The sequence below is a fragment of the Heterodontus francisci genome, chromosome 10, assembly GCF_036365525.1.
Source record: "Heterodontus francisci isolate sHetFra1 chromosome 10, sHetFra1.hap1, whole genome shotgun sequence".
NCBI lineage: Eukaryota > Metazoa > Chordata > Chondrichthyes > Heterodontiformes > Heterodontidae > Heterodontus > Heterodontus francisci.
The window spans coordinates 29192690-29205770 of NC_090380.1; the positions used below are offsets into that span (position 1 = coordinate 29192690).

At 45.5% G+C, this 13081-nt stretch overlaps 1 protein-coding gene across 1 annotated transcript in view; it reads left to right on the plus strand.

Moving 5' to 3' along the window:
- The window catches only part of wwc3 (WWC family member 3), a 247151-nt gene that overhangs the window by 168380 nt on the left and 65690 nt on the right, over window positions 1-13081 (plus strand). The window contains exon 6 of the mRNA XM_068040348.1: window positions 7651-7780. Coding sequence (XP_067896449.1) covers window positions 7651-7780 — 130 coding nt within the window. The remainder of the gene's footprint in view (window positions 1-7650; window positions 7781-13081) is intronic.

The window sequence follows — 13081 nt, forward strand, 5'->3', positions numbered from 1 at the left end:
AATTGAAGCGTGGTGGGAAATGGGCTCCAACCCATTGACTTCTGGCTTTTACTCGGATGGGATAAAGGATGAATTGCCATTCTCTCCCAGGAGGCAGGTTGGTATTTTAAATATGTCACTGATGCTGGAAGCCTTGGGTATAATGAGATTTTCTGGTTAAACTGTGGCCGGGCCAGGTTTCCCCAGGCCTCATACCCGACAGTTATAGCGAGGGGAGAAGCCCTCACAGCACACCTGGAAGCAGGAGTGCTTCCTCCAGGCTCCCCAAACTCCCCCACCACAGAATGTTCTCCAGGTGGGGGACTTCAGTGCCCATCACCAAGAGTGGCTCAGTAACACCACTACAGACAGAGCTAGCCGAGTCCTAAGAACATATCCGCCAGATTGGGCCTGCGGCAGGTGGTGAGAGAACCAACAAGAGGGAAAACCTACTTGACTGCATCCTCCTTTATCTACTTGTCACATGTGCAACTGTTCATGACAGTATTGGTAGGAGTGACTACTGCACAATCCTTATGGAGGCGAAGTCCCGTTTTCACATTGAGCACACTCTCCATCGAGTTGTGCGCCTCTACCACCATACTAAATGGGATAGACTCAGAACAGATCTAGCAGCTCCAAACTGGACATTCATGAGGCATTGTGGGCCATCAGCAGTTGCAGCATTGTATTCAACCACAATCTACAACCTCATGGCCCAGCATATCCTTCACTCTACCATTACCATCAAGCCGAGGGACCAACACTGGATCAATGAAGAGTGTAGGAGAGCATGCCAGGAGCAGCACCAGGTATACCTAAAAATGAGGTGCCAACCTGATGAATTTGCAAAACAGGACTACATGCATGCTAAAAAGCAGAAGCAGCATGCCATAGACAGTTATGCAATCCCATAACCAAATGATCAGATCAAAACTCTGCAGTACCGCCACATCCAGTGGTGGACAATTAAAACACTAGCTAGAGGAGGAGGCTCCAAAAACGCTCCCCACCCTCAATGATGAGTGAGCCTAGCACAACGATGCAAAGGACAAGTTTGAAGCATTTGCATCCATCGTCAACTAGAAGTGCCAAGTGGATGATCCATCTCTGCCTCCTGCTGAGCTCGCCACCATCAGAGATGCCAATCTTCAGTTGATTCACTCTATGTGATATCAAGAAATGGCTGAAGGCACTGGATATAGCAAAGGCTATGGACCCTGACAATATGCCGGCTGTAATACTGAAGACTTGTTCTCCAGACCTAGCTGCACCCCTAGCCAGGCTTTTCAGTACAGCTACAACACTGGCATCTACCTGACAATGTGGAAAATTGCCCAGGTATGTAGTGTGCTTAAAAAGCAGGCCAAATCCAATCCAACCAATTAAGGCCCCATCAGTCTATTCTTAAAGATCAGCAAAGTGATGGAAGGTGTCATTGACAGTGCTATCAAGTGACACGGTCATGTAGGCCCCCACCTGCCAAGAATGAGGCATATTAATGTTGTCATATGAACATTGATTTTAAACTTGCTGGGAAGAAAAGAAGGCCTGCCAGACACTTAGCTGAAAAACATTTGCACGTTAACAGACAGTGCTTGTGGAGACAAAAGGACCATTCCCTGGCATATTCAACCCACAATGAATTTTGATCACCAGACATTGAAGGAGTAAGGAAGAGCATTCTAGAGACTGCTAAGATGATACAATCCACAAAAGCCAGGACTGGTTAAACCCGCTGGTCACATGACTAACTGGCTGGTCCAGGGTTTTTTGAACTAGCCGCAGAGTGTTTGAACTCAGAAAGACTGTTTGCTCCTGGAGTGAGCAGACCTCTCCTGTCTGCTCCCATCTCTTTCTCACAAGCCTCTGGACCCACTGAGGACACATGAACCGCAAGAGAGAAAAGTCTCCTACATCGAACAAGTTTTAAGAAGAATACTGTGCCCCAACGAAAAGCAAGACCTACCTACAATCAAGGACACTACAGCGAGCTCGAAGAACGGTAACCAAAACCATTTTCAGATATTGCCTCAAACTTTTCCACTTTATTTCTTCTGCTCTTTTCTGTCTCTATCTGCATGTGTATATCGCATATGCTTGCTAGCGTGGGCGCATCACGTATCTATAGGTGTTAACCGATTTAGAGTTTATAAGTTTAATAAAGTTCAAACTTTTTTCTTCAAACCTAAGAAAGCCTGTTTGGCTAGTTTCTTTGCCTTATAATTTGAAGTTAGTGAACAAGGATTCACTAGGGGGGAGCTAAAAAAACAGTGTGTTTAAAATTAAACCCTGTTACGGTAAGACCAGGTGAAGGCTGAGAGGACACCCTAGACCCCTTTCTCACCTGGTCAGCACGAACACAGCAATGACCTGCTCACTGATGCTCAGTTTGGGTTCTGCCAGGGCCACTTAGCCCCTGACCTCATTACAACCTTGGTCTAAACATGGACGAAAGAGCTGAATTCAAGAGGTGAGGTGAGAGTGACTGCCCTTGACATCAAGGCAGCATTTGACCATGTGGCAGCAAGGAAACCTAGCAAAATTGAAGTCATTGGGAATGTTGGGGGGGGGGGTGGGGGTGGGGAGACGGGTAAAGCTCTCCACCGGTTGGAGTTATATCTAGCACAAAGGAAGATGGTTGTGATGGTTGGAGACCAGTGATCTCAGCCCCAGGACATTGCTGCAGGATTTCCTCAGTGCAGTGTCCTAGTCCCAACCATCTTCAGCTGCTTCATCAATGATCTTCCCTCCATCATAAGGTCAGAAATGGGGATAGTAGCTAATGGTTACACAATGTTCAGTACCATTCACAGTTCCACAAATACTGAAGCAGTTTGTGCTTGCATGCAGCAAGACCTGGACAACATTCAGGCTTGGGCTGATAAGTGGTAAGTAACATTTGCGCCACACAAGTGCGAGGCAATGACCATCCAAAAAGGGAGAATCTAATCATCTCCCCTTGACATTCAATGGTATTAGAATCACTGAATCCCTCACTATCAACATTATGGGGGTTACTATTGACCAGAAACTGAACTGGATTAGCCATATAAATACCATGGCTAAAAGAGCAGGTCAGAGACTGGGAATTCTGTGGCAAGTAACTCACCTCCTGACTCCCCAAAGCCTGTCCACCATCTACAAGGCACAAGTCAAGAGTGTGATGGAATACTCTCCACTTGCCTGGATGGGTGCAGCTCCAACAACACTCAAGAAGCTCGACACCATCCAGGACAAAGCAGCCCGCTTGATTGGCACCCATCCACCGCATTGAACATTCACTCCCACCACCACTGGTGCTCAGGGGTAGCAGTGTGTATCATCTAGAAGATGCTTTACAGCAACCCACCAAGACTGCTTTGACAGCACCTTCCAAACCCATGACCTCTACCACCTAGAAGAACAAGAGAGTAGACAAAAGGGAACACCACTACCTACAGGTTCCGCTCCAAATCACACACCATCCTGTCTTGGGCCGTTCCTTCACTGTGTCTGGGTCAAAATCTTGGAACTTCCTCCCTAACAGCACTGTGTGTGTACATACACCACATGGACTACATCGGTTCAAGAAGGCATCTCACCACCACCACCTCAAGGGCAATTAGGTATGGGCAATAAATGCTGGCCTTGCCAGTGACGCTCAAATCCCAAGAATTAATTAAAAATACCCCGTTTCCTCCACAGGATTGCACCCAACCCCCATCCCAGACTCAGGAGTCGGGCCCCCCCTCTTCCTCCCCCAGGGTCAGGGATCAGACATATCTGGTCCCTGCTCTTGTGTCCTCTTTTCCAGTATTTCCCGCCTGACTGGAAGCCAAACCTGTTAATGAAGCTGCCTCTGGGCACGGGCGAGGAACCTTTCAGGCGTACATTGTGGAGCGAAAACTCCACAGCCTGTGGGGAAACCCAAATTCTGGGTTTCCGGTGCTACCGGGTCCCCTCCCCCCGCCCACTGCTCCCAGCATATCTTAAAGTTATAACTACCCTGTAGTGTGGGTTTGAAGCTTTCCAAATCCATTTCAATCCATTCTACCTTTAAGATGCCCCTTTTTTTTAAAGCTGTTTTAATATCTCCTTTTTTGGCTCGGTGTCAGTTTTAGTCTGATTATGCTCCTGTGAGAGGCACCTTGGAATGCTTTCCTACATTAAAGGCACAATATATATTCTGCAAGTTTTTGTTTCTTTTTAAAAGAAAATGTTGCATTTTGATGCATCTTAACTTCCCCCTGTTATAGTCCCTGGAAGGGAGGAACATCACAAGGTGAAATTCCTTCCTTGTGTAACTAATTTTAGCAAAATAAAACAGGGCAAGGACAAAATGGAATTTCTCATTGTGAACTTGCACCACAGCTCACGTACCACCTCACATTTCTGTCTGCATTAATACTGCCCCATGCTAAAGAGAGATGCTGAAGAATGCCTTGTTGTGAAACGTACTCAAGCTGCTATTTGTTCATTCCCCAAAAGTCTGGATGCTGGGGGTGGGGGGGGTGGTGCGGTTGTCAATTGAAACTTTTGAGACTGAGATGGATAGCTCTTAGTTGGGTAAAAGTATTAGGAACCTAGGAACATAGGAGCAGGAGTAGGCCATTCAGCCCGTCGAGCCTGCTTCGCCATTCAGTTAGATCATGGCTGAGCATCTACCTCAATGCCACTTTCCCACACTATCCCCATATCCCTTGATGTCATTTGTATCCAGAAATCTATCGATTTCTGTCTTGAACATGCTCAAAGATTGAGCTTCCACAGCCCTCTGGGGTAGAGAATTCCAAAGATTAAATGTTATGGATCAAAAGCAGGCAAATGAAGTTGAGATGCAGAATAGCCATGATCAGATTGATTGAATGGCAGAACATGCTCAAGGGGCTGAATGGACTACTCCCGTTCCTGTGTTCTCTGGGGGTCAAGTTGGCAAATTCAGCTCAGTTATACTTAGATTTTTTTTAAAATAAAGAAATGTATCAAGCTTTTTTTGGGTAAAAGTGTTTCTGTGGAAGAGGAAGACCATTTGTTTTTAAAACTCTGAAAGTAAAGTGGTGACCACTGGACACATTTTCTGCCTGCATGTTCTTGACTCGCGCTGTGCCTTTTGGAGGTACATGTCAGCTGGTTGTGGGTGTGCAGCCCATGATTTTTTTCCACCCAGTTGAAATGAGTGCATATGGGGTTCATGCATGTTATTTCCCATGATGCAGTAGCCAAGTTCCACACAGCAGGCATTGAAGCAGGAAAGTTGCCGTTTCTACTTCGAACCAATTAAATCCGCACAGTTAGACCTAAAGCACTCAGCAGATTTAACAGTGTTCTGGTGTCCTGTTTGATGCTGAGCTGAACTTCTGGCCCTATATCCTCTCCATCACCAACACTGTCTTGTTCCACCTTCTTCATGTCACCCGTCTCTGCCACAACCCTGATTCGTGCCTCTGTTACTTCCAGACCTGACTATTCCAATGCTCTCCTGTTGGACCTCCCATCCTTCCCCCTCCATATTCTTGAGTTTGTCCAAAACTGGGCTGTCTGTGCCCTAACTTGCACCAAGGCCCATTTACCCACCACCCCTGTGCTCGCTGACCTACACTAGCATCTGTCCTAATATCTCTTTATGTGGCCTGGTGTCAAATTTTGTCTGAAAATGTTCCTGGGAAGCGCCTTGGGATGGTTTAGTATGTTAAAGGTGCTATATCAATGCAGGTTGTTGTTGGTTACTGCAATTAGTAAAGCACTCATTATGTCCAAAAGGACACTGGGGTCCAAATATAACGTGAGGCTGGACCTCCCTCTCTGCACGTGGGGCTGGAATCTCCCTCTCTGCACGTGGGACTGGAATCTCCCTCTCTGCACGTGGGACTGGAATCTCCCTCTCTGCACGTGGGACTGGAATCTCCCTCTCTGCACGTGGGACTGGAATCTCCCTCTCTGCACGTGGGGCTGGAATCTCCCTCTCTGCACGTGGGACTGGAATCTCCCTCTCTGCACGTGGGACTGGAATCTCCCTCTCTGCACGTGGGGCTGGAATCTCCCTCTCTGCGCGTGGGGCTGGAATCTCCCTCTCTGCGCGTGGGGCTGGAATCTCCCTCTCTGCGCGTGGGGCTGGAATCTCCCTCTCTGCGCGTGGGGCTGGAATCTCCCTCTCTGCGCGTGGGGCTGGAATCTCCCTCTCTGCGCGTGGGGCTGGAATCTTCCTCCCTCTCTGCACGTGGGGCTGGAATCTCCCTCTCTGCGCGTGGGGCTGGAATCTCCCTCTCTGCGCGTGGGGCTGGACCTCATTGTCTCCCATATGTACTGTAGATATCATTCTGCAGTGAGCTAACATACAGTTGCTGAGTAGATGGGTCCTTAAATATGGGCATAGATTTTCCTTACCTGTGCTGCTGGAAACACCATTTCCCTGGCTGCAAAGATCAGTAAGAAAGGGTGCAGGCCTATTTCACTGGGTTTCCACTCCTTTTGCACTGCTGCAGGAGTTCTGTGCCTTTCGTATCTCGAAGAAAACTAGGAGAGTTCTCCCAGTGTCATGGCCAACAGTTAGCCTTCAATCAACACTTCCAATAGATGATCTGGTCATTATAATATTGTGTGTGGGAGCTTGCTGTGTGCAAATTGTCTGCTGCATTTCTTACCTTGCAATAGTGACTAGCTTTCAAAGGTTCATCTTTGACTGTAAAGTGATTTAGGATGGCCTGAGGTCATGAAAGGTACTATATAAATGCTAGTTTGTTCTCTTATTTTCTTTTACATAACTTGCAGAAAAAATTGAGTCTATCCTCTTTCAAACTTTTTGTGGTCTTAAGGTTCATTGGCAGGGTAAATGTATCCCTTAATACCCTTACCTAACAAAAATCTCTCAATTGGTTTTAATTTTTTCGATTGACCTAGCTGCAACAGCTTTATGGGGAGAGTTCCAGATTTCCACTACCCTTTGATTGAAGAAGTGCTTCCTGGCATTACCCCTGAATGACCTCTTTCTAATTTTAACCTAAGATTGCAAAGGGAGACAATATTTATGCACAAACTATATCTCTATACGACATAATCTTTCTGTTGACTTGCTTCAGGGGATGATGAGATCTAGTCCATATTTCAGAAAGATGCATAACTAAACATGTCTTGAATCTTTTTTAATTTGTACTGTGCTTGAGTGTTACTTATTTTAGTCCTTTCTCCAGACAAGACAGTCATTACCTCCTCAGCCTTAAAGCGTTGAATGTGTGATTTTTGTGAAATTGCGTTACTTTGAGGAGCTGGATTATGTTGGGACCCTTGATTAATCCTCATAAATAAACCCACGTTAAACCGTTCCTATAAAATAAAGCACCTTTGTCTCTATGCACACACCCATTATGCAATCTGTTGTGGCTGAGTTTAGCTTGTTGACCCCAAACATTATATATACCAAATTCATGGCAGTAATGCCAGACAACAGAGTTCTTTTGTTCTCAGTGCCATCAATATCATAAAACTGCAGCGTATGAAAATAACAGCAATCCTGTTTAGCTCTAATTGCTATCAGCAAACCTGTTAATTCAGTGATTTCAACAATTTTTCAAAAGGGGCTCAAACCTCAATCAGGGATCTTATTAGTATCTTCCTACCAGCCCAACAAAAGTGCTGCCACACCAAGGGGAGAAAAGGAAAACACCATTGAAATATTTCATTCTTTTGTTTCAGGATTGACCGTAAAATGTCTGACAGCCAAACCAACTATAAACTGGATGAAGCACAGGAAATAATGAATGAGCTGAGAACCATCAAGAAATCAATTACTTTAGGAGAGAAGGAAAGGCAGGGCCTTATTCAGGTAAGACATGACGTTCCTCTTTATTACGTAACAAAATTAGCAGACTTGTAATCCAGAGGCCTAGACTAATAACTCAGAACGTGAATTCAAATCCCACTGTGGCAATTTCAGAATTTTAATTCAGTTTAAACAAAAAATTGAAACTAAACAGCTGGTATTGATAAAAGTGACCATGAAGCGGTTGAATTGTTGTTAAAACCCAACTGGTTCATTGATGTCCTTTAAATAATGATACTTGCTGTTCTTACCTGGTTTGGTCCAATGAAACTTGAGTTCCGTGCCAAACTGGATAGCTTTTAAGTGCCGTCTGAAGTGTTTTAGCAAGCTACTCAGATGTATAAAAGCAGGAAGGTAGCTCACTGCCACATTCTCAGGACAATTAGGGATGGGCAATAAATGCCAGCTTTGATTGCAACATTCCCATCCTGTGAATGAATATTTCTTTGTAACAGTGCCCTTATTCATTCATTCATTGTTTCAGTATTTTAGATGAGAAAGTTTTTGGGACAGTAAGAGATGAGAGACGAGAGGTAATTCTTTGCCCCCAGTGGGGGTGGGGGAGGGGCTGCTTTTTTTTGGAGCAAGGATTGAAGAATTAGGTTGACAACAATGTTCAATCTGCATTCTCTGCAAGTGCAGCTCTCCTGGAAAAGTGCGATTGAAAATTATCCCTGGGAATTTCTGTTTTAACACTGCATGCCACTTAACCATAGCGGGGGCCTGCAACATCTTAACAAAAGTACTTTCCTGTCGATATGTTGGATTAATGACATTACTGCTGATCAAGGGATTTTCAAATCTTACGATACCCATTCTTGTTTCATGCCTTTTATTAAAAGCTGCTAGCCGCCATGTGCTATTCTACCAGGAGGAAGGACAGTCTGTGCTGCTCTCTTCTTATGACAGTTACTGATGCTTGATAATCAGCAAGCAGATTCCATAATGTTATCTGCCTGTCTTTGCTCCACTTTCTCCCCTGCCCTAAGAGGAAATGCTTGGCTTCTCTTTGGCATTTTATCCAGTGCATGGGGAGCAAAGAAGCTTCAATGGTTGAATCGGCCATATTTCACAGGTGCACTGCCCTCATTGATAAAGTGTGGATCCTCATGTTGGGAGCCCAGTACTCTAATGCCTTGAGTTATCAAGTTGCCCGTTAAGAAATTTCACACTTGAGAATTGCTGAAAATAGAGACATGTTTTCGAAGCTTTTTGTCTTGCACTCTTCAGGACAATCTGCAAGAATAACCAGTGTAAGGGAAATCAACAACTTATACTGTATGAGAAGAGAGTGCTGATTGGTTGGCAAGTGAACTCTGATTGGTAGAGGCATTGCCAAGGAGACTGTACCAGTTTATGGTGACTGACTTTGTTTGAAATTTAAACCAGGCAGCTTGACTCTGTTCAAGGCATTGCCCTGAGGAATGAACCAGCGAATGGCTGTCACTTATGTTGTTCAGCTGAAACAGGCACAATGTGTACATATTCTTTCTGTCTGCAAAGAACAGGGCCCTTTGGAGACCCCCCCCCCCCCCCCCCCCGGCTCTATTTAACAGCACTCGGGCAATTAACTGCCTGGCAGCAGGGTCCCTTTAAGGATAGGGATCCTGCCTCCAAGAGCTGCCAGCCAATCAGAGGGCTCATAAAATTCAGCCCGGTGAGACACTGGGCATGAGTGGCCTGTAGTCTGGGCTGGGGGCAAGAGTAGCTCAGCTGCCCCAGAGGACGAGGTTGCACGTGAGTTCTGCTGCAGAGGACTCAGATGAAGACTTCAATGGAAAGGCTACAGATATGCACAATAAAATGCTTGGTGCATTGGTAGGCCTGCCAGAAAACCTATGTGCAATATCAAAGATCATGGAGGATTCCAGAACCTACTTTGCACAGGGCTTTGCTCAGAATTTGGAGCCCATCCTTTCGAGCGTGGACGTGGTGGCCAACTCCATTTGCACACTTGTGGACCCAACCATGATGCAGCGTCTGATGGCCGATGTCTCAGTTTCCATTGTAGTACAAGCAGAAGCTGCCAGTGTCAAGGTGCAGCAGGGGAAGCTCAGACTGAAATCAGGCAAGCTCAGGCTGCTGCTATCATGGCTGTGGATAGCAGTGCTTAAGGGGATTTACAGGCTGTCACAGCAGTCCAGCAATCTGTCCTTTAACAGATTACCAGGAATGCTGAGTTGCTGCCCCAGTGAAATTACAGTGACTTCATGGAGCATGAACCTGCTGTCCATCCTCAGGATGACAGCATCTGTCTTCCCACCACTACCACTCTGTCAGTGCCCTTGTTGTTGCCTGTCAACCAGCCAGCCCAGACTGCTGCCACATATGCTGAGGTGGTGCAGTACTAAGCCTTTAGGCCCAGAGTTACTGGAGATCATCCTCCAAGACCGTCTGTAGTCTCCTCTACTGAGAATCAGCAGCCTTCCACCAGCCATGTTACACCACTGGGGCAGCACTGCATAGGAGCACGAGGAAAGGCAGAGGCACACGAAAAAGATGCACGAAGGGAATACATAAGGGTGATTTATTTATGTTTGCATGCAATATGGGATTGTTTGATTTATAAATTTGGTTTAGAATGTTCATTTTATGGTGGCCAAAGGGATGCTGTGAGGTCAGGGATAGAAGATGTAGGACTGTTGGTGAATAGGGAACTGGTATTGATTATATTAAAAGGGCGGCACAGTGGCGCAGTGGTTAGCACTGCAGCCTCACAGCTCCAGGGACCTGGGTTCGATTCCGGGTACTGCCTGTGTGGAGTTTGCAAGTTCTCCCTGTGTCTGCGTGGGTTTTCTCCGGGTGCTCCGGTTTCCTCCCACAAGCCAAAAGACTTGCAGGATGGTAGGTAAATTGGCCATTATAAATTGTCACTAGTATAGGTAGGTGGTAGGGAAATATGGGGACAGGTGGGGATGTTTGGTAGGAATATGGGATTAGTGTAGGATTAGTATAAATGGGTGGTTGATGGTCGGCACAGACTCGGTGGGCCGAAGGGCCTGTTTCAGTGCTGTATCTCTAATCTAATCACTGTTATCGCAGTCACATGAGTTATTCAAGGACAGAAGGGGCTGTCTAGGTTGCCTCCTCCCTTCCTCTTCCTCCTGCTGCTCCTTAGCAGCTTGCAAGGGTTGTGCCCTCATGATAGCAGGTCACCGCAAATCTTGATACACGCTCTGTTGAGTGCTGCAGGTCTCCAGGCAGCGGAAGTGTTGTTTCAGCAAGCCAGTTGTCTGCTCTATCTCATTTTGTTTGCTGACTGGAGCCATGAGCCATGTCATCAGCAATAGCCAGTAGCCACCCTTTGCATTGCTGCGGTGGCTCAAGTGCAAATGACACAGAATGAAGGCATCATAACCGCTGCCAGGATACCAGGCATTGATCTGCATGATTCTCTCTGTGTGGTCACACATACCAGCTGGCCATTGAGGGAGTGGAATCCCTTTCAGTTGTGGGACATCTCAGAGTTGACCTGCAAAGCAATTTGTGTGCAATCAATGGCACCCTGCCTCTTAGGGAAGCCTGGAATCCATGTGAAGCCATATGCTCACTCCGCCTGCTGCTCTGTGCCAAGAGAGAAGGAGATGTAGTCAAATCTCTTTGAACAAAGAGGCTCAGTGACTTCCCTTATGGACAGCAAACTGAGATGTTGCAAATATCTCCAATTCCAGCCTGGAAGGAGCCAGACGCAAAAGGATCCACAGATGCCCCATTTTGGACATTTAAGGGCTACTGTAAACTGACATTACTGATCCGAATTTTGCCGTCCCCATTCTCCGCGATTAAATATTGCAAACCTCACTCAACAGCAATCTACATGTTTTTGGAAGATTTTAAGTCAAAATGAATATCTTAATCTTAAACAGAATTAGTTACAGGATAGCTTATGGTTAACAAATCTTCAAAATCAGACTGAAGTCACTTAACAAACAGTCTTATTTATGAAGTAGCTGTGCCTAAATTTTGATGGCAGTTGAGGGCTGTCAGTGTTGGATCTGAGTGTGAGAAAAGTCACTGAGTACATGATATCCGAAAGAAGGACTTCACTAATTATAGTTCTGAAAGAGTACTCAGTCAAGTGTCATTTTCCTTCATTGGTCCATGCCTCCATAAAGCTCGAGTTTGGTACAAGTGCAGTGGTAATATGTACAGTTCTCCATTCTAAATTTGAAAGGAATCAAACCATGTACTAGCTACTTTTCTTTGGAGTGGAGGACTGCAGTGATGGTAACTCTGAATCTAGGGGCAACAATTTGCTGGCAGAATGCTCTGAATCTGACTCGAGATCAACGATTTCATTGAACAGACCACAGCCTCATTTTCCTTTAATCGCACTTAGCATTTTGTGTAATTTTAACTACTCAGTTGCAAGTGCTGTATTTCAGATAATGTCTCCCCTATCTCTACCTTTTGTTTCTTTATGTTCTCACCCCTTGCCCCCACCCCACACCTCCTTGCAATGTTGGGTTGTGGCTAGATTGATAAAGTAGGTGAATTCACCCATACCAGCATGTGCTATTAAAGGAGAAAGGACACACGCACGTGCACACACACTGTGAGCCTGCAATTAACTGTTTCTAGGTGGTATAAGGTGTATTTACCACCTGATTTAATGAAAGTGTTGGTGTAACAATAATAAGATTCTCTACATGGTAGTGTAGGAGGATAGATTGGCTTCTGGTGTGACCAGCAGCAGATGACAAAAGTGATGATTGACAAAAGGAGAAGGCAGGAGCTGGAGATTGGAAGATGGATTATTAAAAGGAACAAGCAAGTCATTTTTAATCACATTCATAATATTGAGTGAATTTCTAGCAAGCTGCGACAGCATTGTTACAGTACAGAGGTTGCATAACCTGGGTTTGTTTTCCCTTGAGGAAAGAAGATATCAGGGTGATCTAATTGTGGTCTTTAACATCATAGCAGGGTTTGATAGGGTAGATAGAGAGAAACAGTTTCCTCTGGTGAGGGAATCCAAAACAAGGGGACATAACCTTAAAATTAGAGCCCAGGCGGTTCAGCAGTGAAATCAGGACGCAGTTTTTCACAAACAGGTTAGTGGAAATCTGGAACTTGCTCCCTAAAAGGCTGTGGATGCTGGGCCACTTGAAATTTTCAAGACCAACATCAACAGATTCTAGTTAGGTATGAATATCTTGGGTTATACTTCAAAGCCAGATAAATGGAGTTAAGGTACAGATCAAACATGAGTTAATTGAATGGCGGAATGAGCTTGAGGGGTGAATGACCTACTCCTGTCCAATGCTCCTTTATTATATACTGTTTCAACTGGTGGGTGGGTCG